Source organism: Notothenia coriiceps, unplaced genomic scaffold, assembly GCF_000735185.1.
Source record: "Notothenia coriiceps isolate Sejong01 unplaced genomic scaffold, NC01 NC01_scaffold00028133, whole genome shotgun sequence".
Classification (NCBI taxonomy): Eukaryota; Metazoa; Chordata; class Actinopteri; order Perciformes; family Nototheniidae; genus Notothenia; species Notothenia coriiceps.
The window spans coordinates 256,112-280,692 of record NW_011360834.1 but is presented as its reverse complement, the minus strand read 5'-3'; the positions used below and the strand labels follow the sequence as shown (position 1 = coordinate 280,692).

Genomic DNA, 24,581 nt, shown 5'->3' with positions numbered 1-24,581 from the left:
TTTAGTATTATAATTCTCCTACATTTAGGGGATTAATAAGAGACTTTTAGAGAGTTTCTTTTGTAAATAGTAGTCGACATCTCTGCAGCAGACGCTGAGAAATCTTTGTACTTGTAACTCAAAAACACTGAAGCCTACAAAAAATAACCTTGATGACATCATCAGGGTTATTTTGTCTAGACTTTAGTGAGCCTCACCAGAGCTAAGAATGTACAACTGTTGAGCACGGGATAACTATCCCGCCCATTACACGGCTACCAACTAAATAAACTTGATTCACAAGATTGAATTAAAATGTATTTTATTGATTTAAAAATTATTGTATTGCTTCTGCTCAGAAAGAAAACAATGGTCCGTTCCACTGCGTACCAACGGCTGGAACGGCGGCCACAGCAACGTCACTTAACATGACGGTAGAACTGCTGTTAATGTACAAGTCTGTTCACATTCTTTCCCGTTAACTTAAAACACTGCCAGAGCCCATACAGTGTCCCTGTTAGTGTTTACTTCCTTGTCTTCTTCTCTTTTAACCTCTTTCCTTGCACTGTTTTATCTTTTTCTTTTCTTGGGACAGTTTAGCCATCATCAATCCAACGTTTTCGTGCTCTCCACAAACACAAACGTGCATATTCAGATATACAGATTACATTAAATCAACCGGTCTTCTTTCTGCGGATTGATATGACTGCACAGAGTCCCTTGCTCCTCCTTAGCAACGGTCTGTTCTCCTTAGCAGCGGGTCTGTTAGTGAGAATTAACCACCTCCGAAATGTCCAGATTGACCAATCAGAATCGAGTATTAAACTACTGTAAGCCTTGTAATAACTTTTTTTGAAGGCTTCGCTCTGAGAAGTAGTCACAATATGACGAGTACAGTGACCTTTATGTATACAATTGGTGGCTTTTTCTATAGCAACTCATGGGAAAACTTCAAACCTTAGTGAACACCATTACTGGCAGATCAGTGTGGCTGTCTCACTATCGACTTTTAGCCTCTTTAATCTCTCTCAGTTTTTTCTTCCAACTCAAGTTTGGTTTGTGTTTTCCTTACCCTAACTTATAGAGTAAGATTGCAATATGAATTCAGGGTTAAGGACACAATAATAAGTGAATAGTTTAGTTGCCCCACTACGTGTTTGTGTATTAACATCCAGACAGAAACCCATAGCAGACAGCAGCAACATCTGGGATGTACTGAGCCTTGAGCAGGAATATCAGAATAAGACCCTCAGCAGATCTGTGATGATGGCTGTCTGATAACGGTAATGAGCATATAATGAGGGTTTAGGAGTGAAATGGCCATTCGTCCTGGACTCCTGATGCGCAGTTAGGAGGACCAGCCGTGCGTGTAGCGCTGTTCCTGAACGTCTCCTCCCCTGTTTCTGCAGTGTTACAGCTTTGCCTTCTTGCTCATCGTTTCTTGTGCCAATGCTGCCCTCAGTAAGAGTAAGACAATACTTCCATCTGCATAACACCACGCTCCTCTCCTCTCCTGTCTGCCACCATTCTTCTGCTTGATATCCATCTTGTCCTGATCCGTTTGTGTGGTTTTGCGTCCTCTCAATCCGTCACCATTCATTCACGCCTACTCTCACGCTCAGACAGAAAAGCAAGGGAATTTTTCCACTCAGTTTATTTTACGGAGAAAAAACACACCTTAAAAGCCTTTTTTAAACAAATGCATAGTTTAGAAGAATTTCTGACTGATAGAAGAAGCGGGACGGATCAAGACAGACAGTCATTTCATTTATTATTTTACGCATCAACATTCGCACGTAGCCTGGAGAGGAAAAAGCTGAGAACGCATTGTGTTTTCTGAAATAATTACTTAGCTTTGTGGGCGATGTCGCCGCGTTGAAGCGAGGGGAATTGAATAACTAATCCAACAGTGTTAAGTTTGCTGAGGTAGGCTACCTGTCAGGGAAATAAATAGCGAAGAAGCACCGTAAGATACACGCGTCATTTCCAAGACACCAGCGCAACAAGCCAACACCATTACACCAGCCTGCTACGTGGATGGCACACTGGGTGTCTTCTTCTCTTGAACTGGTGCAGAGCAGCCTCGCGGAGACCAGGGTCCAGCTGAGATTCGGGGCTTTCTGTGAGTATCCATGGGACTGCTGTGCGCACCAAATGGACCAGTCTATTTGTCCCTTGTCCACAGCGTACTGACTGAATTATTTTCTGTAATCTCCAATAATATAGTTGTTTTAGAACCCATGTGCAACTTAAGATTTTCAATTGTCTGCAACAGTGATGTATTTTTTTGTATTTCTGCTCCAGTTGCTGAATCTACTCTGTCATCTCATCTCGTTTTCTTAAAACTCTCTAACGTGGAATCCTCTCCGGCTATAGTTTTTTCATGGTGATTATGAAACTCTCTGCACAATTTGTTCATTACAGATAACCTGTCTTCCCACAGAGCGATATGAAAGTTAAGTTCCTTTCCTGAGGCCATAACTTCCACTCTGAGCTGACTCACAGAAAACTGCACCTCGGTGAGTAATTCTATTTCTTGCAATATAAAAAATAGGACCCATTTTAACCTAAAGTATACTCCTGCATGAGCATCTTGTCTTTTTCTCTTTTATACTGGGCCCTAAAGCTCATAGCATGCAAACACCTAGTACATGGCGTATGTCGTTTTTAGTTTAGATACGGTGTGTGTTCAACATCAGGTCTCATATTGTCTGCTAACAGTTATATTTTTCTGTTCACGCATTGTTTACTCTTTATTTTCCTTCTGCTTGTTTCTGTTTATGACTTTTCATTCCCAAGACAAAAGCAATGACATTTATGAGGAGTCTCATTACAAATTGAAACTGCCACCATTTGAAGAGGAAAAAAAAAGTCTAACAAAACGAGTGGTAGCATCAAAGTGTAACTCATTATTAAGAACAAGTGTTTACTTGCCAACCTGAGACCTCTTCTCACCAAACAGGAACACGTTTGAGGACTCGATTTAAATGGAGGCACTTTTTTTTATACATTTGGGTGATTTTTTTTATTATTAAAGGTTGAAGGAGCCACTTAATGAATTGGAAAAGTGGCACCTTGCTGGGTGTGTCAGTGGTATAACTGTTAAACTGATGTTGTTATAAAGGAAAATGTTGTTTAATATCAGCGATGCAGAGAATTGAAGACCAAAAAAGGGGTTAGGGTTAGTAAGGTGAAAGACATCCAGCTTGGTGGCGATGATGCATACATCCTGCATTCTTCAGGGACAGAGTATCTCTACATGTCTTTACATTGTTAGCTGGTTGGCACCTGGTGATTCATAGAGGAATGTATGTCACTGAACTGTGTATGGCACCACTAGACCACATTCAAAATGTAGACACATTTGTCTCTATAGTACTGTGGATAAAAAAAATGTTATTCCTTCCTTCCCACCAGTTGGAGAGCTTGCTTTTACCATAGAAACGTCACCCACTCAAAATTTGTGCAAGGTTGTCTGCCAGGCGAATGCAGGATTATATTAAATTATAGGAAGGAATCGATGATATCTCTGGACGACGCTGTGTACTCTTCTTCTCATTTATTTATTTATTTTTGTTGAATAAGGATGTATCATCAGGGTCGAGGTTCACATGTTGCCTGTGCCGATGTGTTTCGCTGTCCATGGTTCTGATCCTGCTACTGTCTCACTCCGTTTCAACAGCAGACATGTGTTGCACAAAGCTGTTGCTGCACAAACACAATATGTGTGTCGCTTATTAACAAGGTAACAACAACATTGGCAACTCGTTGTCTACATCTGTGCTGTGTGGCTTCACCCTGAAATGTATCCTTGATGGAAAACGTGCACCCCTGTTATGCAGGTCAGAGTGGAGATTGCAGCTTTTCTCAGCTGCATGTCAATGAGAGCAGGTGGCGTACATGAAGCATTGTCAAACCTCTTCTACTGTAGGTTGGCAACCTATTTTTGGGATGGAGGTGGTCTTGACATTTTAATTAGGAAGCATTAGATTACATTCCTTAGCTGTTTTTTTCTCTCTGTTCACATTGATGTTAATCCTCTGCACGGTATTGATCTGCTGGTGATTGCCACGCTGCTGCCAAGAAAGCCACTCTGAACTGATCTTAAATTGTCCCCTGACAGTGTAAATCGCTTAAGTAAAATGCAAAAAAGGGTGTTAGGTAGCTTTAGCATTAGACAGTATATAACATGCCAGAGTTGAGGGGCATGCTTCACCTCCGTTAAATCATTTGATATCTTTATCTCGGCTGCCTCAAAACAACATCGCTTTTCTTTTTTTACTTTCAGCGAGGATTATTTTTGGACTCCCCTCTACCTCGACAATACAAAGTGGACTGAGTCACTTTATCTCTCAGTACTCCAGATGCAGAGGGGCATATTTCTAATGCTGCTTAGCACAGAATGACCATTATATGTGTGGGAGTTGGACTGGGTAGTTCAATACCAATGACTCAATGATTTGTAGTTGCCAATATTTCTGGCTTTCCAAACTCGGACCAACGGAAATGCTGGATCAAGTATGACTGTGAGCACTTCTGTGATGGTATACCTTGGCTTTTCAAGGTTATTTCTGAACCCTGATGATGAGCGACCCAATGAATGTGATTACCTCATGGCAAAATTCTTGTACTTCTATCTTTCAGAGACTCCAAGCATCATCACGCTGCCATGTTTCTGAACAAGCGTATCCTCACACCATGCATGTTCATGTCCTTGCTGCTGGTTCTGCTCCCAGGAGTCACTCGTGTCTCCCAGGGCAGCGCCAGCCTTGAAGATACTGACGTTGCAGCAGGCAACTGCTCCAGCACTGAAAACTGCACAGATGGCGTGGTGCTGCCCATGTGGAACCCCACAAACCCCGCGGTGGGGGACAAGGTGGCACGCGCCATAGTTTACTTTGCAGCCCTCATATACATGTTCCTGGGCATGTCCATCATCGCAGACCGCTTCATGTCTTCCATCGAGGTCATAACCTCCCAGGAGAAGGAGATCACCATCAAGAAGCCCAACGGTGAGACGACCACGACCACTGTGCGCATCTGGAACGAGACGGTATCCAACCTGACTCTGATGGCGCTGGGCTCATCTGCACCAGAGATCCTTCTGTCCCTCATTGAAGTGGTCGGCCATAACTTCGAGGCTGGATCTCTGGGGCCCAGCACCATTGTGGGCAGCGCTGCGTTCAACATGTTCATTATCATCGCCATCTGTGTGCACGTGGTGCCTGAAAATGAAGTCCGGAAGGTAAAGCACCTGCGGGTGTTTTTCGTCACTGCTTCCTGGAGCGTGTTCGCCTACATCTGGCTGTATATCATCCTGTCTGTGGTCTCCCCGGGAGAGGTGGAGGTGTGGGAGGCTGTCCTTACCTTCCTCTTCTTCCCCATCTGTGTGCTCCAAGCCTGGATCGCAGACCGCCGCCTTCTCTTCTACAAGTACGTCCATAAGCGTTATCGTGCTGATAAGACCCGAGGCATTATCATCGAGTCGGAAGGAGACGCCATGTTTACTAAAATGGACTTGGAGATGGACGGCCAGGGCGGGAACTCCCACACTCACCCCAAAGAGGCGCTGGATGGGATGTTGGAGGGCGTGGAGGAAGGTGGAGGGAGCGCGGAGCAGGATCAGGAAGAAGAGGCCCGACGGGACATGGCTCGCAATCTGAAAGATTTAAAACAAAGGCACCCGGAGAAAGACATGGAGCAGCTGATCGAGATGGCCAACTACCAAGTGCTGGTGCAACAACATAAGAGCCGGGCCTTCTATCGCATCCAAGCCACGCGCATGATGATCGGAGCGGGGAACATCTTGAAGAAGCACGCCGCCGACCAGGCCAGGAAGGTGGTGAGCTGTCATGAGGCCAGTGGGCAGGAGGAAGACCCCAACACCATCTACCTGCAGTTTGACTCCGATCACTACCAGTGCTTCGAGAACTGCGGCTCTCTGAAGCTGTCAGTCACTCGGCACGGAGGAGAGAGTGGCTGCACTGTGAAGGTAAGAAGACATTATGACAAATATAGCAAATGGTCAATTTGAGGGAAATACTTCATGTGAATCAGGTAAACAAAAATACTTTAAACTTTGCGAGTTCATTATTTGCATTAAAACAATTCTTTTTTGAAATAACAGGTTTAAATATGCAAATGAGGTAGTATTTAGAAAATAATTTTGGATCTCCTTTTATCACTAAATAAATAAACATTTTGTGTTTTTAATCAATGTTTTAAAACCCTAGGACTAAAAATAGGAATGAGAGTGGATAGTTTGGTACGTAAGTGTTACTGAATTGGAGATTTCTGACTCACAAATAAATGATTTTGATAATTGTTTTGTAAAATCCATGAATACATTCCATTTTGCAAGAACCTTTAAAGCAATCTTCTTTTATTATTAATTAAAGGGTTTCAAAAAATGTGTTAAGTAACATTAGGTACATTTAGGATTAAATCTACAGACACATAGACAAAGGGAAATAAGCACCTAACTGAGTTTGGGTGTTTTGGAAGTCTGAAAGCAACATGTAATGGAAGCAAAAAAAAGTCCCAAATCTCAAAACTGACCAGTGATTGAAAAACTGTATGTGGAGGACTTCAAATCTAATGGATTGCTTGAGAGATAACATAGATTAATAATTCATATTTAAAGAAGCTTCTTCCTTTGCTCAGGTGGACTACCGTACGGAGGATGCGACCGCCAACGCCGGCTCAGACTACGAGTTTGCCGAGGGCACTCTGGTCTTCAAGCCTGGCGAGACCACCAAAGAGTTCACCGTCGGTGTCATTGATGATGACATTTTTGAAGAAGATGAGCATTTCTATGTGCGCCTGAGTAATCCACGTATCGTGCACCGGGCTGAGGTCTCTGTCCTGGAGCCAAACTCCATCACCTCCAGCAACAGCACGGGAGGGATCTCCAACGCCCCCCCCAAGGCCGCCCTGGGCACCGCCAGCACCGCCACGGTCACCATTTACGATGACGACCACGCCGGCATCTTCACCTTCGAGAATAAGTCCACGAGGGTCAGCGAGAGCGTGGGTAACATGCAGGTGAAGGTCCACCGGACGTCCGGGGCCAGGGGGAAGGTGGCGGTGCCCTACCGCACCGTCGAGGGCACCGCCAAGGCCGGGGAAGACTATGAGGACGTGTCCGGCAAGCTGGAGTTTCAGAACGATGAGACCATGTGAGTTTTTCCTTCTTTTATGTGATGTCTAGTTTTTGCTTCTAATCACTCGATCAAACATCGCAGCCCACACGTTGGCGGTTTAAAGAGTTCTGCTGGATTACTGTAAATGATCTATTCTGGTGAAGCGTTAAAGTGGCTATTCATATGCGTCATTGATACGTTGGTTCTGAGAACTTTAGATCTTCCAGAGGGATGATGTGGGAGGATATAATTGTGCGGCAGATAATGGAACAATGTGGCTGATGTAAAGGAAGGAGTGAGGGAACAGCGTTCTATGAATGAGTTAACACGCAGCCCTGTGGGATTTGGCTAGATGTTACACACTCCACTGCAGAAAACAAAAGGAAGTGTATGGCAGCGACAGAGAAGGGGGAAAGAAAATCAGGCAGTTGACTGAACAGCAGCGGGGAGGGCATGAAGGCTTGAGCAGATACGGAAACAGGTGCATTCAGTGAAACCTGTGTGATAGTTTCATGGATGCAGAGAGGCAGATAAGAAAGGCTGCAGAAAGAGGGGGGAAAGTCTGATGTTTTTCCAGCTTTCCCTCGAACATTGCACGGAAGGTTTGGTTGAATGACGAGAGCACTTGTGGTGTTTGTTTTACGACGCGATGTGCATAGCCTTGCAATTATCCACGGCAGTTATTTTTGATTTGATCCCCAAAAAAGAAAGCGCTCTTAAACCGTGCCAAGCTCATCACGTCGACATGATTCAGAACACAGAGCACTAAACAAAGGAATGAAAATGTGTCAGATGAATCCGTTTGTGTGAGGAGGATTTCAGGGCCCGTGTGTAGGCGTATTGTGTAGGTCGGCTGAGTGGGAGGAGAGGCAGGTGAACACAGCGTGTCAAAGAGACTGCAGGTCTCCCTATTCGTCTTTTGGCCTCGCAGTGCAGGTGTGATTTTAATATATTCCTCTGTTGCACATTATTCTGCATGTTTGCTTGCTTGAATTGCGCTTGTCTGTGTGCATTTTTAATAGTGCATGTCTGTGTGCCGCATCCACTTTAAACCCACATCAAACAGAATGTCGCTCCAGAGGGGAACTCAAAAGAGCTTCTTGAGCATCCGGAGCAATTAAAGCGTGTGAGGAGGGGTTCAAGGAGTCCAAAAAGTTCTCAACAGAGCGCGGGCGGCCACAGAAGCTGCCGTTAATGAGACAGTTGAGTATACCGTCGTGAAATGAGAGGCTGCATTCAAACGGAGCATTAGCTGAAATCCTCACCTACTGAGCCAAGACTCTGATCATCTGTCTGTAGCGAGCCGACAGTGACACAAGCATCTGCGCACTTCATATCTATCTGGAGTTATGCCTCTCTCAGCAGTCACTGTGTAGCAGGAGAGGAGAGAGCTGGATCACTTTCCATATGAGAAAGCCGATGAAAAGAGAACACAACAGCAACGGGGAATGCCAAAGCTGTGCTGAGCTACTCCTGTGCTCCTTTGAATAGCAAACAAGGACTTAAGGGGGAATTCAGGGGTTCTGTGATCAACGTTAATAAGGTTCGACTAAGATCTTGAGTCACACTTGCCGGTCCAGATGGGTCAAATCACAGCAGCTTATCTTTTAAGCCATGGTGTAGTTTTAATCCAAGACACCTGTTGTCAGACGGTAAGAGAGAGGAAAGCTATATTTTCCACATGAAGGTATCAAAGCTGGTGTAGAAGGTACTGGAGCCAATTTACCCTGTTGAACAGATTTTAAGTGCCTAAGTCTTTGGAAAGTAATGCGTTTTGTGCCTGCTTTATGCTCCTCGGATGCTCCAGTCACACTGAATCTTTTATGAGGTTGTTTAATTTGAAACGTTCTGTCAGTCCTGTTAAAAGATGCAGCGGAAAAATAGTCAACGTCATCTCGAGGTAGCTCTACGTATCTATGCGCGTGACCTTGTGCACCTGCTCTATGCATATGTGCTTACCGCTCAGCTGTCTGACAAAGTTCATCCTTCAAACAAAGCTTACACACTAATGTTTCCCTGGAGCACTCGGGGCAAAGAGCTCACATTCGGCAGCGGGCCTCAAGGCAGCTCCGTGTGTGTGTGTGTGTGTGTGTGTGTGTGTGTGTGTGTGTGTGTGTGTGTGAATCTGCTATCCCGGTCAATGTTGGAGCGTGCAGAAGGAGCAGAAGAGGCAGGTTTCAAGCTTTTGACTCAGAGCCAGGAGGAACGGTTTTAAATCCAACTGTGCAGATAAATAACAATTCACCATCTAAATTCTGCACTGCAGTAAATAGATTATGATGTACGAACACAAGCATCTGAGCCAAGATAAACAGGCTGACATAGAGAACTGTTTTACATTCCCTGTTTATGGATTAGAGGAAGATCTGCGCAGATCCTTTGATGGCTGTGTGTAGCTTCCTCTTGTATCTGTATTTTCGTTAGCGCCTCAAAATGTGAGGCTCTACACACTAGTTGAGGCTGAGGTGGATAATGGGGGCAGTTACATAAGCAAAAATGAAAGAGATGCGAGGAGATGACTTTCTCAAAAGGAGAATCAATAGCGTGATGTTCTTTCTTTCTCACGCCTAATGCAGTCAGGATCAATTATATTTTTGAACTCCATGACAAAAATGGATAAAAGCAGAAGCCGCAGAGTCAGGGTTGGCTAATGTTTACGCATTTGGAAATGTTCAAATCTTTCCCCAAAAGAGTGCTTTCTCTGGGGACTCATCAAGGAAGAAGAATGATCTTGTTCGGCTGTCATTTTCCAATATTATTAGAGTTAATTTGATTAAAATCTATTCATTTACAATTACTAGTTACCTGTGAAAACATTTAATCTCATCTTAGTATCACATTATAAAAGTTCTGTCAGACACCTGTTTCTTTAATATGTTTATTAGAAGCAGCATATAGTTTGAGTTTGGTGTCTAGGCTCGGGCCTCCACAGATTTACAGAGAACGTAGAGTGATGATTAGATAACTATCCCCCCGAGCCTACAGGTGGAAGCTGGGTGGTGGGGGGGCCGGCAAGCAGCAACAGCAATGTGTTTGGTTGGTTCTAAGAGGGACGAGGAGCGTCACGTGTTAATGTATCATTGGTGCTGGAGTTGACTGCCTGAACTAGCTCGCAGGCTACGCCCCATTAATGAAACCTGATTAATTTACATTACTTTTGGATTCCCTCAATATCAATGCAATTCAAAAAAAGACATGCCTCAATACTTACATTATGGGACATCAGAACACGAATTGAAAAAGAACATATTATCTTTAAAAATGTGTTTTTTGTTGAAAAACCGGGTTTTTAACAATCATATTCAGAGGGTAAAAGTAAAGTTTAAAAAGGCAAACATTAAATCTAAGCAAACGGAAAATGTTGGTTTTAGTTCAAAGGGGCCCTTTTGAGCTTTTTGGGGTTGTCCCTTTCTTGTAGTGTTTGTGTGCATGTAGATGGCCTGCAAAGGCTACAATCCCAAATGTCCCTCCAGAGGGAGTTTATAGTGCTCCAATTTGCATGCTGAGCTTGCATGTCACACACTAGCAATAAATTAAAAAAACACATAAATCACACTCATTAGGTCATAACAGTGCATGCGAAACAGTCTCTTGTACTGTATCTGCTGGATATGAGAAAAACACATTTCATCATCGTGCTGCAGCCTTATGTTCATATCTACCGTACTATGCATTGTTTCTGGAGCTGATCGAGGACCAGTTTTTTGCTCAAGGACACATCAGCAAGATAGAAACATGCTGACACAATGACACATTGGTTTGGTCCATGATTCTCCAACTGAATGGCAGTGCCCCGTCCAGTCAGGGGCATTTGACATACTGTCATGCATTTATGCATTCACTCATTCTCCCTACAGGCTTAGTTTTTGTCAGGCTCTCAGGAGGGCTGGAGCCCATCCCAGCGTGGAGACTGCAGAAGGCAGAGATACTCTCCTAGGGTGAACATAGAAGCGTATAATCTGTTACTCCCATACCTACAGGCAATTCAGAGTCTCCAGTCCTCATAACTTACATGTGTGTATATGTCTTTGGTTGTGGGAGGAAACTGGAGCACCCTTATCCAACCAACGCAATGTGAGGGAGAGGGAAACTCCAAAAAAATAGGTCTAACAGCTGCTGCAGTCTCAATCACAAATCAATGCACTGTATTCCTCTATAGTTAACCTTCGTTTACCAGGATAATCCAGCAAGTTAATATACAGATACCATTTTGGCAGACAATAGTCTGTTAAGAAATGTGAGAAAGGAAATTCAAAGTCAAAAAGCATTGATGGAACTTATAAAAAGAGCAGACGTTCCCCTCTCAGCAGAGATGATGGTTGTTTCAAGGGAATCAGAGATCGATCAGAGAATGCAGTCGTGGCGTCCTTCACGTGTTTGACAGACTCAATAGCAAGGTATGCTATCGACTCTGGATTCGCAGAAACTTTCCCAGGAATAGAGCCGGTGGGTAGAGAGGATAAACTGTGAAATGTGATATCATGCAGAAAGGGAGGGATTTACTGTCTGGATAGAATCCTACTGTGACTGTTGTAATGAGAGGTAAGACCTGCAGAGATTCACAGCTCAGGACAATTCATGGTGCTATTTTAACTGTTAACCTGATCCCACACAGTTACAGTAGTTACAGGAACCTCATTAATTCCTCACCAAATGTCATTGGACAGAAAGATATTTTTGGAATGATTCTAACTTGCTGAGATGGCAAGGTGTGGCTTTACAGTGAGTTACATGCTGGAACCATTTATGTTCACAAGAGCAGCTCTGGCTTAATATTTAGACTACAGACGGCAGGATGGCATGAACCTTCTTATCTCTCAGCAAGAAATTCATATTTGTGACAGGTCTCTCTTGAAAATGAGATTTTACACCTGTATAAATAAAGGCTAAATAAAAACTATTTCCCAAATGTTGAATTATTCTTTCAACTAGCTTACTAGCCGATCAGCTATTAGCTAGATAAGTGGTTAGTTGGTAGTCTTGCAATGTCAGGTTTACTGTACAGTGTTCACTTTGTACATGCACCCTATTGGCAGTACACATGAACATAATACTATGTGTGTAGTACGTTTTTCTTTTGGGGTTGTTTCATTAAACCAGAATGTTTTAATTGGCTTTATTTCAAGGTCCAAGGCTTTTATTAGTCATACGTACATAGCTACAGTGTAGTTATGACGTTGAACATCTTAGGTCCCAGACTCCAACAACAGTGCAACACAATTAAATTAAACCAGTTTAAAAAAAAAAAAAGAAACTGTGAGACTTATTCAAACTAATCATACCTTAAGCTCCTTTTACTTTTTTGGATGCTGTCTTTTGATTCGATAACATTTGGTTTTGGTTTCATTACCCACATTTGTTTTCTGAAGTTGGAGCAAAAACTCAGGTTACGATTTGAATTGTTACCGATCCCATCTTTCATATCTAGATTGTATTTGAGTGAGAGGTGTGCAAAATGTAAATGTTTTCTTTTCCCTGCCAGTTATATGTCCTGCGCAGCTTCATAAACTAAAGCAGGATAAACGGTATCTGGCCAAAGTGTGATGTAAGATACAAAAGGATGAATACAGTCCCTGGCAGGTGAATCACTACATTGTAGTTGATGACCTTTAAACTTACCGTGTCCCTGTACATATTGCTTTTAAAAATAACATATTGTGTAAAAGAAACTCTTTCATTTCCTTGGTAAGGACTGCCGGCGATACTGCGATTCCCTTTGCTCCCACTGGTATGACTACCCTTGACATTAGACAGCTGATGACGTATCGTTCATGTTTAAAAGAAACTTATTCAATATTGCAAGCAAACAGCTCTTCTTTCTACCGTGTTGTCGAATCCTGAGTGCACATGAGTAGACAGAAATAGACAGCCACCCACATATCATTAGGGAGATGGAGGGAGAGGGAGAGAAAGACTCGCTGTGACAGAGTGGGAGAATGAAGCGGGGCTGCGGCTGAATATGTCGGTCACAGTTTGACACCCTCACTCACATGTTTTTGGTAGCACTCGCATTTAAGGGCAAAAGCTGTATTTTGTAAACACGTCTTAAGAGCTTGTGTGATCCTGCATGGATTCCCAGATAGGAGGAGCTTGATTTCCATAGAGAACAAGATAATAATTCAATTTCCGATGACTTATAATAACTGGATGTGTGTGGGAGGGGTGTGGGCTATCTCACTTTATTCCTCTAGTGCTCTAATGGGATTAATGGTGTAGAAGGCGTCCGCCCTCTTGTGGGGTGCTAGGGGAAACATAAAAGATGATTTTGTGTTGTACATGGTGTTCTGTACTACAGGACTTTTGTTGGAAAAATCTCAGGCTTCCGTGTTCTTATCTAACATCTCTGTTTCATGATTCATTGTGTAGGCAGTTTACCTCTTGGCTACACTCTTTGTTTTTGTACAAAAGCATGTAGCAATACTGGATGCCTGGGATCTATTTGTGATTAAATATATTGCAGGTTAATGTATGTTGATAGCGTTGTGTATTTCCTAAATAATGCTAATCAATTCACTTGTTGGCTCCATCCTTTCCTTGTTCCTTGACCCCTCTGCTTACAGGAAGCTGCTGAATGTGAAGGTCATCGATGACGAGGAGTACGAGAAGAACAAGACTTTCACCATTGTGTTGGAGGAGCCCATCCTGCTGGATGTGGGAAAGAGACACGGTGAGCTGAGGATACATGCAGCCGCAGAGAGATTTTCATTATTATTTTATGGCTCGAGATATATTTTAATTTGGATCCTCCCTCGTTAATATTTTATTTAGTCTCTTACTGGAGCCCTTGACATGCATTGATACAAATTCCTCATGACTCTGGGGAAACTCTTAAGGTCTAAGGTGTGATCTCTTTTGTCCCTTAGTTTTATGATTGACACTTGTGTTTAAATTGTTGAACTGTCAAATAGCCTGGGTTGAAGGTATTACATTTCTGCATTTAAATGCTAAAAAACAAATACTACAATGAACAATGAAATAACAGTAACCGGGGGAAGCTTACTGTAAACACAAAATCCCACGACACCACTCTAGTTGGCAACACCACAATTGTGTTATTGCTTTTATTGAGAGCCCTTTTTGCAGCAGAAAAATTATTCAGCGTTTAAAATAATTATATCAGGATTAGAGCTAAAAGGGACAAGTACGACCGAATAATATTTTTTTAATGTGTTGAATTATCTGACAATATTGCAAAATACGTGATAGGCTAAGGGGCGGGACATCTTTAAGCGATTTACCAATCACAGCAGAGCCAGCCAGCTAACCAATCAGAGCAGACTGGGCAGACAGAGGGTGAAAAGAGGTTCTGCAGCACAGGCAGTATGAGAGAAATAAAGAGCTTTTTGAACATTAAAGCATGGAGACACGTCACAGGGGAGGCACAACATACAATTATGAATCTGAAAAAGAGGATAATAGTGCTCCTTGAATGATTGTATAACAAGCTTACCCCCTACCCACCCAACTCAACACAATGACGTAAATTAAACTTGTTTAGGTCATACAATACTTACAAATAAAGCATTGTTAGAAATAATCAACATAGGAAAAATCTTTTTTATACCTGAAATCAATTAGACAAGTAAATAGTTAATTATACTTCATTATCAAACAGTTCACATTGTAGATGGGTTTCCTTATCAGTAGATCTGTTGTCTTATTAAGTACGGCTCATAGTTGACACACTTTTCTCACACTGTGCCGCAGGAGACACCAACGATAACAAGACAGGCGCGGGACCGGAGGACGTGTCAAAGATGGGCTTCCCCATCCTGGGCGAGCACACCAAGCTGGAGGTGGTGATTGAGGAGTCCTATGAATTCAAGGTAACTCAAAAATAAACAGCTCTCTGCTTCAGAGTGGCCTTCAGCCATCACATTAAGGATTGTGATTAACTGTAATGCAGCATTTAAAGGGGTCGAAATTGGTTTTGAAATGGACTGCCATAAAGTGTAGGGTTGTACGTGCCTGGGTAAAGAGAACCATTCAATAAAAATGGATGCAACAGAGGCTGAGATATATAACTAATCTATGTATGCTACATTTCCCACAACGCAACTTGCTTATGTCTGCTAAATGTCCATGGTTGTGTTCTCACACTAACGCACTAAATACTCCCCTCCAGTACGTACAGTGGGGCAAAAAAGCATTTAGTCAGCCACCAATTGTGCAAGTTCTCGCACTTAAAAAGATGAGAGGCCTGTAATTTTCATCCTAGGTACACTTCAACTATGAGAGACAACATGAGAAAAAAAAATCCAGAAAATCACATTGTCTGATTTTTAAAGACTTTATTTGAAAATTATGGTGGAAAATAAGTATTTGGTCAATAACAAAAGTTAATCTCAATACTTTGTTATATACCCTTTGTTGGCAATGACAGAGGTCAAACGTTTTCTGTAAGTCTTCACAAGGTTTTCACACACCGTTGCTGGTATTTTGGCCCATTCCTCCATGCAGATCTCCTCTAGAGCAGTGATGTTTTGGGGCTGCCGCTGGGCAACACGGACTTTCAACTCCCTCCAAAGATTTTCTATGGGGTTGAGATCTGGAGACTGGCTAGGCCACTCCAGGACCTTGAAATGCTTCTTACGAAGCCACTCCTTCGTTGCCCGGGCGGTGTGTTTGGGATCATTGTCATGCTGAAAGACCCAGCCACGTTTCATCTTCAATGCCCTTGCTGATGGAAGGAGGTTGTCACTCAAAATCTCACGATACATGGCCCCATTCATTCTTTCCTTTACACGGATCAGTCNGTGTGTGTGTGTGTGTGTGTGTGTGTGTGTGTGTGTGTGTGTGTGTGTGTGTGTGTGTGTGTGTGTGTGTGTGTGTGTGTGCGTGCGTGTGTGTGTGCGTGCGTGCGTGCGTGCGTGCGTGCGTGCGTGCGTGCGTGTTAAAGGGGGATACATAAAGTGTAATCTCGTTCTTCAAAAAGACTTTGCCTTTAAAATACAATGCACTGATAACAATCAAACCAGTTGTCCCAGAAAATGTTGTGTTGAGACCCCTTCAAATTTGTATTATTTGTTAGGAGTTCCCCCCCCCCAAAAATGATTTAGATGGTTTAATATAATAATGTTTAAAGAAGTCAAACAGTTAATGTAAGTTAATTAACTTACAAAAAACCTCATGATTTATCTTGTGGCCCTAGATAGAAGACAGACCTATAATGTAAATGCCCCATTGGAAACAGCTTTGCCCGATGGCGGTGATGAGGCTTAATGATCATAATAACACTTGTAGCTTGGGAACCTCCGGACTAAACTGTAAATTAAGTAGTTTAAACTAGCTCCACCTAGATGATATACAAGTAGTAGAACAACATTGTAACGACTTAATGCAGTATTACCAAGATAAGTATACAATAATACTTATTTTTATAGTTGAATTACATTTTGATATGTTTTTTTCTTTTAGCAATGTAGGGTTGGTGTATCTTCACTTATAATGGATTACTTTTACATTGGTGTACTGATACTTGAGCGAAAGGATTTGAATGTTTTTGGCACAGAGGCTGTAGGTTGCATTAAATGGTTAGAAAATCCAATTTTGTACTTTATAATTGTAAATATATACTGTAGATAGCATAATTGTAAGTTTGTTCACTTCGTCAAACCACCATACAGCTGGTTTTGTAATACCTCACTTTAATAAAATAGTTAGTTATGTAGTGGTATTAAGAAATGTGGAATAAGGAAACAAGGCATCTTACAGCGTTATAAATGAGCAACATTTATTTCCACTTTTTGTACATTAAACGTGCATATCAATACAACTGAAATTGGTCATATAAATACCTTTACCATAATACTGTTACAATATATATGGCTCTACTGATCCGAGAGTAAATAAAAACAAATTTCAATATCAACCGCTGTGTGAAACAAAAAGACACTAAGGAAAAAACTGTACATATGTTTGGGCACATTTTCATCTCAGACGATGGATTTGGGGATTGTGCTAAGATTAGGGCCTAATAACTATTCCTATTCTCATCTGGAAAGTGACCCCTTTCGTGGCTGTGCTTCATTCTAAAAGTGATGTTAAAAAAAGTTTAAGAAAACAGGTGTCCTTCGCCTCTCTGCACACAGACAGCACTTTGTCAATAAGGAATTTGTGCCATGCCGTCATCAATTTTTGCTGGAGAGCAGAAGTACACACACACACACACACACACACACACACACACACACACACACACACACACACACACACACACACACACACAAAACTCCCACGCACAATGTTCATCTTTTTGATGATACACAATGAGTAATTAATGTAGAGATTGAGTAATAAATATCAACACACAAATACCTCACTCCAGACTGCTTAAATCTTGTGCTTTCTTAACACTACAAACTAAAATAATTGTCCACACAGAGAGAGGACACGATGGCAGAAGTTTTAAGCGACAGAAAGTTGGATGCCGTTAATGCTGAAAGCAATGATTGGATCAATATCCAATGTATAGTGTTTTTAATTTCAGTGGCTAAATCTATATATAACAGCATAGCAAAGTTCCAAAGTCCAACGATTCAAAGTCAATCAAATAACCTATTGCGCGGTATCAATAATAACTAATGATACAAAGATTTATAAACATTTGTGAAAATAGACAAAAACCGAAAGTAAACACGTTCAGTAGACTGTAGAAACAAGGAGAGGAGGCGCTCTGTGTTTCCCTCCACCTCAGAAGCCAGGCACATGGCAGTAAGCCTCCAGGGAGGACAACAGGATGTAGATGAACCAGAGGGAGAGGAAGAGGAAGAAGGTGAGGAGCTTGGGTGTCCGTGGGCCCCCGAGCTCTCCGCCCGCCACGCTGGGACGCCGGCGGTAGACCAGCACCACCACACACACCAGCGCCATGACGGTGAACACGGTGACGGAGAAGGCCAGCGAGCCCGGGTCCACCTTGAACACCTTGCCTTTGGACTTCCAGTAAACAGCGGCGATGGTCCACGCCACCCCGATACCCAGGAACACGTTGACGGCGTTGCTGCCCGTCACGTTGCCGATGGAGGCGTCAGCGTATTGGTCCTGGATGGCAGCCGTTTTACTCGCAAATGTATCTGTAACAGAAATGTAGGTATAGATTAGGCATCAACAGAAAAGGAAAATGATTTATTCAAATGAGCTAGTAATAGAGATCAGTGAGAGCACTCTGACCAGGGACTTTAGAACCACAAATGACAGTTGGTTCTGTACTGGTAGCAGGCAATTACATAGTAAACTTTATTATAAAAAATCAGTTGGAAAATAAATGTATTTTTGATTGGTCTCTATCACTTCGCGGCCCCCCAGCCCATGGCTTCTCTTTATAATGAACTAATAATGTATTAATGCTTTAAAGAACAGTTAGAGACCATGAACAAGAATATGTTTTACGTTGCTGGGTTGTGGAAAATCTTTGTATTTGTTATTATTATTATTACAGCTTAGTTGAATACCTGATTCTCATTTTGGACATTTAAGAGGTTGTTAATACTCAATATAATACTGCTGCAGCAAAGTAAGGATTGTTGTTAAGAAAGATTAAGGTAGAGAATAAAACAAGATAATAAAAGACAGATCGTTGGATGTTAGAGAAATTAACAGAAGAAGGCAGACAGGAAGTAAGCACTAACAGGAACACAATATGGGCTCTGGCATTGTTTAAGGACTTGTTAGTAGAACAGAAACTGTGAACAGACTTCGACCGTTACAGAAAACATTGATCAGTGCTGCTGGTCATTTTAAATTGCGTTGTTGTTGTCGCAGTTCCAGCCGTTGGTAAGCCGTGCATTTGCATGTTTTATTGAAACTTCACCCAGTCTGCAGCAAGTTACAAATGTAAAAGTTCAACATATTGAGAAATGTGCATCCTGGAGGGGAGTGAGATGAATATTAATTATAACTCTTGCATCTAGTCCAGCAGATGGTCGGCTTAGTTAAGCTGGGGATAGACAACTAACTTTTATTTTTTGCTTGCTCCCGGGAGAAAGGTGAAGTTGTTCTGCGGGTAAAGCAGCGTGCTGACAATGGAATGACACTCAGGTCACAGATTAAATGAGCGGGATGCAACGGGTCAGGTAGCTTTAAAGGTGCTGGTATAGGTGTATCCTGTTTCCTTTCTACAGAACCAAGTGAGCTGTTTTCAGTCTTGCTGCTAAGCTATATTAACTGTCTCCTGGCTGTAGCTTCATATTTATAGTTCAGACACGAGTGGTATGGATCTTCTCATTAAAGTCTGTGCCAGAGAGTTAACAAGCATATAATGTCAAACCATTCCTTTAAGTTGTTAATACATTTAGTTGCGGTCAAAAAAACAAAGACGATGTTACACAGCTAAAAGTATTTTTTGACACATGGCCAGCTAAAACGTGTACATACAAATTACAAATGGCTTCTGACTGATCTGTGGAGCATTACATGTTTTGTTTACCACAAATTACTTAACCCCCCGCCCCCCCTGTACAACATTTATCAGTATTTTCTTCACATTAAACTGGAAAAACAATTCTTTTTAAAGCCGGTCTCCCGCGTGCCTCTGTGTCAGTGTTTAAGACGTGGTGACATGGAAATGCAATTAGGCGGCACGGAGAGAACAAGGGAAACAGTCTTTTTCTTTGTTTACAGCTTGTTTCAGACAAGAGCTCAGGAGAGAATGATTCTGAGCACATTGTGGCACAGGTTACACAAGTCTACAGCACGCACTAAACACAGAGGTAACCAAGGACAAGTCCCCTGTCAGAGTGGACAGACACCACAGACGCCCACCTGGTACAGAGGTGCCGAGGGCCACAAACACCACGGCGGTGACCGAGTCCTTGAGCCCGACGGTGCAGCCGAAGTGACAGGCCAGGTCCCCGGTCACAGCTGTCAGGACGCCGATGAGAGAAATGGACACAAAGAAACACGCCCAGCCATTCCAGTACTCAGTGGGGGGGACAAAAGCGAAGAGGACTTTCCAGAAAACTGTCAGGAAGTGCATAATGTAGTCAAAGCAGGACGGCAGGCGCTCCTCCCCGCTGTCTTCCTCGTCGTCGTTACCTGGCAGACACAGATAAGATGCATGAAGGCTTGCAAAAATATTTACTCCCTGCGTTTGCATGCTGCTGTTGCGGTCTTCATCCTTCAGTATTGAAAACTGAATCAGACCAGAGAATATATTCTCTAATTTCCTCAAAAGATAACAATCTTTTAACCAATTTAAGTCCTGATTATCACTACCCAATATTCATTCCTTTTCAGAGTTTTAACCCTTTAAATTCCTTTCCAATGAAAGAATATGTATATTTTTTATGCTGGATTTTTTTTTACAGTCTCTGCAGTGTTCTTTGCAGAAACAGGAAAATTGCATGTATTTAAATCATGGGGTACGTGTGCAAAAATGGCCAAATCTGAAGGAAAATTGAAACAAACATATATAAAGTAATATGGATGTTATGCTGTAATAACTGTCAGAACAAAATGTAATAACAAACAATCCAAATGATAGAAACCCTTGAAATAGCAATGACCCTACATCTCATGTCGGAAATTGATATTAAATCATGATGGAGTAAATAGTTTCAGGTTTCATGATGTAGTTAAACTTAAAATACGTGTCTTACAGTCAAATCTAGCCAAGACGAAACCCAAACCCCCCCCACACACACAACATTCAAGCCATCCGACGATTGTGTGGGAGCTAACCTTTTCAACTCTCTGCATTAAATCTGTAAATATAGCCGCGACTCAGTTCTTGAGACATACGTATAGGCAGGCAGCATACTTTCTATTTATATATGCACTCTGCATGCAAATCTAAGTGAACCTAATATAAAAGAGCGTATTAACCATAGGTATTAACAGGAAGACACATCTCTGGTGTCATAGTCAGCTTTTAGCTCAAATGCTTTGTGCACTAGTGCAGATCTGAAAGGTTCACAAAACCAAGTGAATGGCTGTTGAAAGGGCAAAATAAAAAGGGTTCACCACACCACACAGTACATCTGCATAATTCCTTCTGAGCCAATAGTTGTCCAGGCAGAGCTGGACAGATTCGTTTTTATGGGGAGCCATTCGTAAAATCAGCACATCATGCATTCTTTATGAACCGTCTGGATTTAAAGGGTGCAGCATGGAAATGCCAAAATGTAATAAAGCAGGCTTTTGTGTTGTAAGCTTTTTCATGTTAAACCAGGATTCTAAATTGAGCTAATGTCAAACTGTAGCATTATAGATTCAAACAAAGAAGTATCTAAAGCATAGAAAGAAACTGAAGTGAGGTCTGTGAGAAGCAGCCGGTGAGACAGATCCTGCAGACTTCATCTTCCACAGGTGCTCACAGAGGCACAAACAGATGAGACATCTCACTGCGCTGCGACTCACCTGCACTGACAGTGACAGCACTAACAAACTGCTCCCTCCAGCTGCTGCTCCCCACCACCAGAGCCAGGTTCGTCTTCTTTATCAGCTTGTCCACTGTGCTCTGCAGACGGCCACAAAAAAGAAAGCAAAAGGACGTGATGCACAGTATCAATATAATCCTAACATTGCCTATGAGACTAGGGAGTCCAATGTGATGAATTAAGGTGCAATTAACCGTGTTACTGTTCCCTCTGTGGTGCACTGTGAGTCACTAAAACAGATGCAGGGAAGCACAAAAGCCCACAATCCCTCAGCAAAAATGCATATTACCAGCATAAAGCTGCTCTGCAGGATGTAAAGCCGTTAGTATCAGCGCATACAACTGGAGCTATGAGATTAAGTGCAAGATAATGTTCCAGCTTAAAGCGGCAAAACACCAATTCTATCCATGCAGATTGTTTTAATTTTCAAAAAGATAACAACAGAAAACCTTCGGAAATGCATCTGACAGAAGCGTGTGCAAGGCTACAATAATAAAGATGATGTCATAGTGATGTCATTAGGGTTGTCAGTTCGAGTTTGAAGAGAAGACATTCGTGAAAGAAAGGCTGTAAAATGAGGGCGTGCAGTATGAAGGACGCTCTGTTGAAATTGCATACTAACATATATGCTATTCTTACTATGTCTGAAACAATTGAATGCCTTTTGACTGCACACTATTCGGTTTTTGTCTATCGAGAAATGCCCAAATGAATACTAGATTGGCAAGTAATTCTGAGCATGTGACGTGAGATTATCTGAAATTCCAGCTGCCCTGGAAATGCATTTTGGCTTTTTTAACTGCCAATGGTGGACTACGAGGCGGGTGGCTTTATTACTTAAAGGAGCCCTATTATGCACATGTTCAGGTTCATATTTGTATTTTGTGCCTTTACTGTGAAATGTTTACATGCTTTAATGTTCAAAAAGGTCTTTATTTTTCCTCATACTGCCTGTGCTGCAGCAGAAACCATGCTCTGATTGGTTAGCTGACTGGCTCTGGTGTGATTGGTCAGAAGAATTATAATCAAGGCTTTTCAGGCAGGGGGCGGGGGGGGGAAGTGTGTGGGAGAGAAACTCCTTCTGGAGGGAACTTTGGGATTTTAGCCTTTGCAGACCATTTACGTTCACAAAGACCTATGTAACAGACTACAGGAAAGGGAAACCCCCAAGAGGCATTATAGGGCTACTTAAACATTGTTTAAAAAAAAAAGTAATACGGAAAAATATTTAACTGTTCGGAAGAGGAAATGTTGATTTAAATGTGCGATTAATTGTTTTCATTCAATGTTAGCTTGGACCTGTAACCATCATGTGATGCAGGGAAGATGTTTTCCTTTAGTTTCCTTCAGTGTGCCGGGAATGGAAAACGTAGTTGATGAATATACAGTGGGGCCAAAAAGTATTTAGTCAGCCACCAATTGTGCAAGTTCTCCCACTTAAAAAGATGAGAGAGGCCTGTATGTGTTCATCCTAGGTACACTTCAACTATGAGAGACAGAATGGGGGGAAATAATCCAGGAAATCACATTGTGGGATTTTTTATTAATTCATTGGTAAATTCCTCTGCAAAATAAGCATTTGGTCACCTACAAACAAACAAGATTTCTGGCTCTCACAGACCTGTAACTTCTTCTTTAAGAGCCTCCTCTGTCCTCCACTTGTTAACTGTATTAATGGCACCTGTTTGAACTCGTTATCAGTATAAAAGACACCTGTCCACAACCTCAAACAATCACCCTCCAAACTCCACAATGGCCAAGACCAAAGAGCTGTCAAAGGACACCAGAAACAAAATTGTAGATCTGCACCAGGCTGGGAAGACTGAATCTGCAATAGGTAAGCAGCTTGGTGTGAAGAAATCAACTGTGGGAGCAATTATTAGAAAATGGAAGACATACAAGACCACTGATAATCTCCCTCGATCTGGGGCTCCACGCAAGATCTCACCCCGTGGGGTCAAAATGATCACAAGAACGGTGAGCAAAAATCCCTGAACCACACGGGGGGACCTAGTCAATGACCTGCAGAGAGCTGGGACCAAAGTAACAAAGGCTACCATCAGTAACACACTACGCCGCCAGGGACTCAAATCCTGCAGTGCCAGACGTGTCCCCCTGCTTAAGCCAGTACATGTCCAGGCCCGTCTGAAGTTTGCTAGAGAGCATTTAGATGATCCAGAAGAGGATTAGGATGATATGGTCAGATGAAGCCAAAATAGAATACTTTTTAGTAAAAACTCAACTAGACGTGTTTGGAGGAGAAAGAATGCTGAGTTGCATCCAAAGAACACCATACCTTAATTAAGTTAAAAAATACTTTAAACCTTATTTATCATCTGCATTTGCCGANATGTGTGTCACTGCTGTGGAAGCACTTTGGAAATGATGCAGGCGCAGCGGAGCAGGTCACGCGCACCTGACACAATTTATTTTGTATTGTATTCTATATAATAGAATACAATACAAAATAAATTGTGTCAGGTGCGCGTGACCTGCTCCGCTGCGCCTGCATCATTTCCAAAGTGCTTCCACAGCAGTGACACACATCTATGGATAATCATAGATATATGCAAATGGTTACAAAACAACCATCACTAAACGCCAGCACCACTGCATACTGCAGACAATAGCAACAGGTCAGATGGGGGCATTACATTACCCTCCGTCGTGGACACTAGCTTACTCCCGGCCGACTCGCTGCCCTCGCCCCCGGAGCAGCAGTCCTCGTCGCCAGAAACAACGCCACTGGTGCCAGGGGACCTCGGCAAAACAGAGCCTGCCCAGGTATATCTAAACAAGTACACAATTCGCCTATACGGTGGGGTAAGGCGGTCATTTGCAGCTCGTGGTATATAAATAGACAATGGCTAGAATATTCATGTAAAAAATAGTGCCATATTCTGCCATGCCTGTATAAATGTTGGGTCAAATAATGCATACAATAGCACAGATGCCTTCACCACGAATGGCTACAAAAATATCTCATATCCCAAGCTTATCAACAAGCTAATGTTGCAGCTGAAATGTTCTCCATGTCACAAAGTCAACCTCACATGATGATGTGATACATCAAGCAAAGTAAATA

General features: G+C 42.3%; 2 protein-coding genes across 2 annotated transcripts in view; one reads left to right on the top strand and one right to left on the bottom strand.

The window, feature by feature from the left end:
• The first annotated feature begins 1,380 nt into the window (after nucleotides 1-1,380).
• Nucleotides 1,381-14,966, top strand: LOC104957963 (sodium/calcium exchanger 1-like). The gene is made up of 6 exons (XM_010785642.1): nucleotides 1,381-2,101; nucleotides 2,423-2,498; nucleotides 4,624-5,971; nucleotides 6,643-7,157; nucleotides 13,682-13,788; nucleotides 14,829-14,966. Exons 3-6 carry the CDS (start codon nucleotides 4,649-4,651, stop codon nucleotides 14,960-14,962), a joined length of 2,079 nt encoding a protein of 692 aa, XP_010783944.1. The 5' UTR covers nucleotides 1,381-2,101; nucleotides 2,423-2,498; nucleotides 4,624-4,648; the 3' UTR covers nucleotides 14,963-14,966.
• Nucleotides 14,967-17,334: 2,368 nt separating this feature from the next.
• The window catches only part of LOC104958001 (sodium/calcium exchanger 1-like), a 9,288-nt gene continuing 2,041 nt past the window's right edge, over nucleotides 17,335-24,581 (bottom strand). Inside the window, exons 2-4 of the mRNA XM_010785696.1 lie at nucleotides 21,477-21,576; nucleotides 19,881-20,153; nucleotides 17,335-18,193 (exon numbers count right to left, since the gene is read on the bottom strand). Coding sequence (XP_010783998.1) covers nucleotides 17,814-18,193; nucleotides 19,881-20,153; nucleotides 21,477-21,576 — 753 coding nt within the window. The 3' untranslated portion in view covers nucleotides 17,335-17,813. The remainder of the gene's footprint in view (nucleotides 18,194-19,880; nucleotides 20,154-21,476; nucleotides 21,577-24,581) is intronic.

What these genes read in the sequence shown, in the direction of transcription:
- LOC104957963 (XM_010785642.1), top strand. Translation starts at nt 4,649, where the DNA reads ATGTTTCTGAACAAGCGTATCCTCACACCATGCATGTTCATGTCCTTG. An exon ending in AGAGTGGCTGCACTGTGAAG is followed by an intron (nt 5,972 to 6,642) that starts GTAAGAAGACAT and finishes TCCTTTGCTCAG; the next exon opens with GTGGACTACCGTACGGAGGA. An exon ending in TTTCAGAACGATGAGACCAT is followed by an intron (nt 7,158 to 13,681) that starts GTGAGTTTTTCC and finishes CTCTGCTTACAG; the next exon opens with GAAGCTGCTGAATGTGAAGG.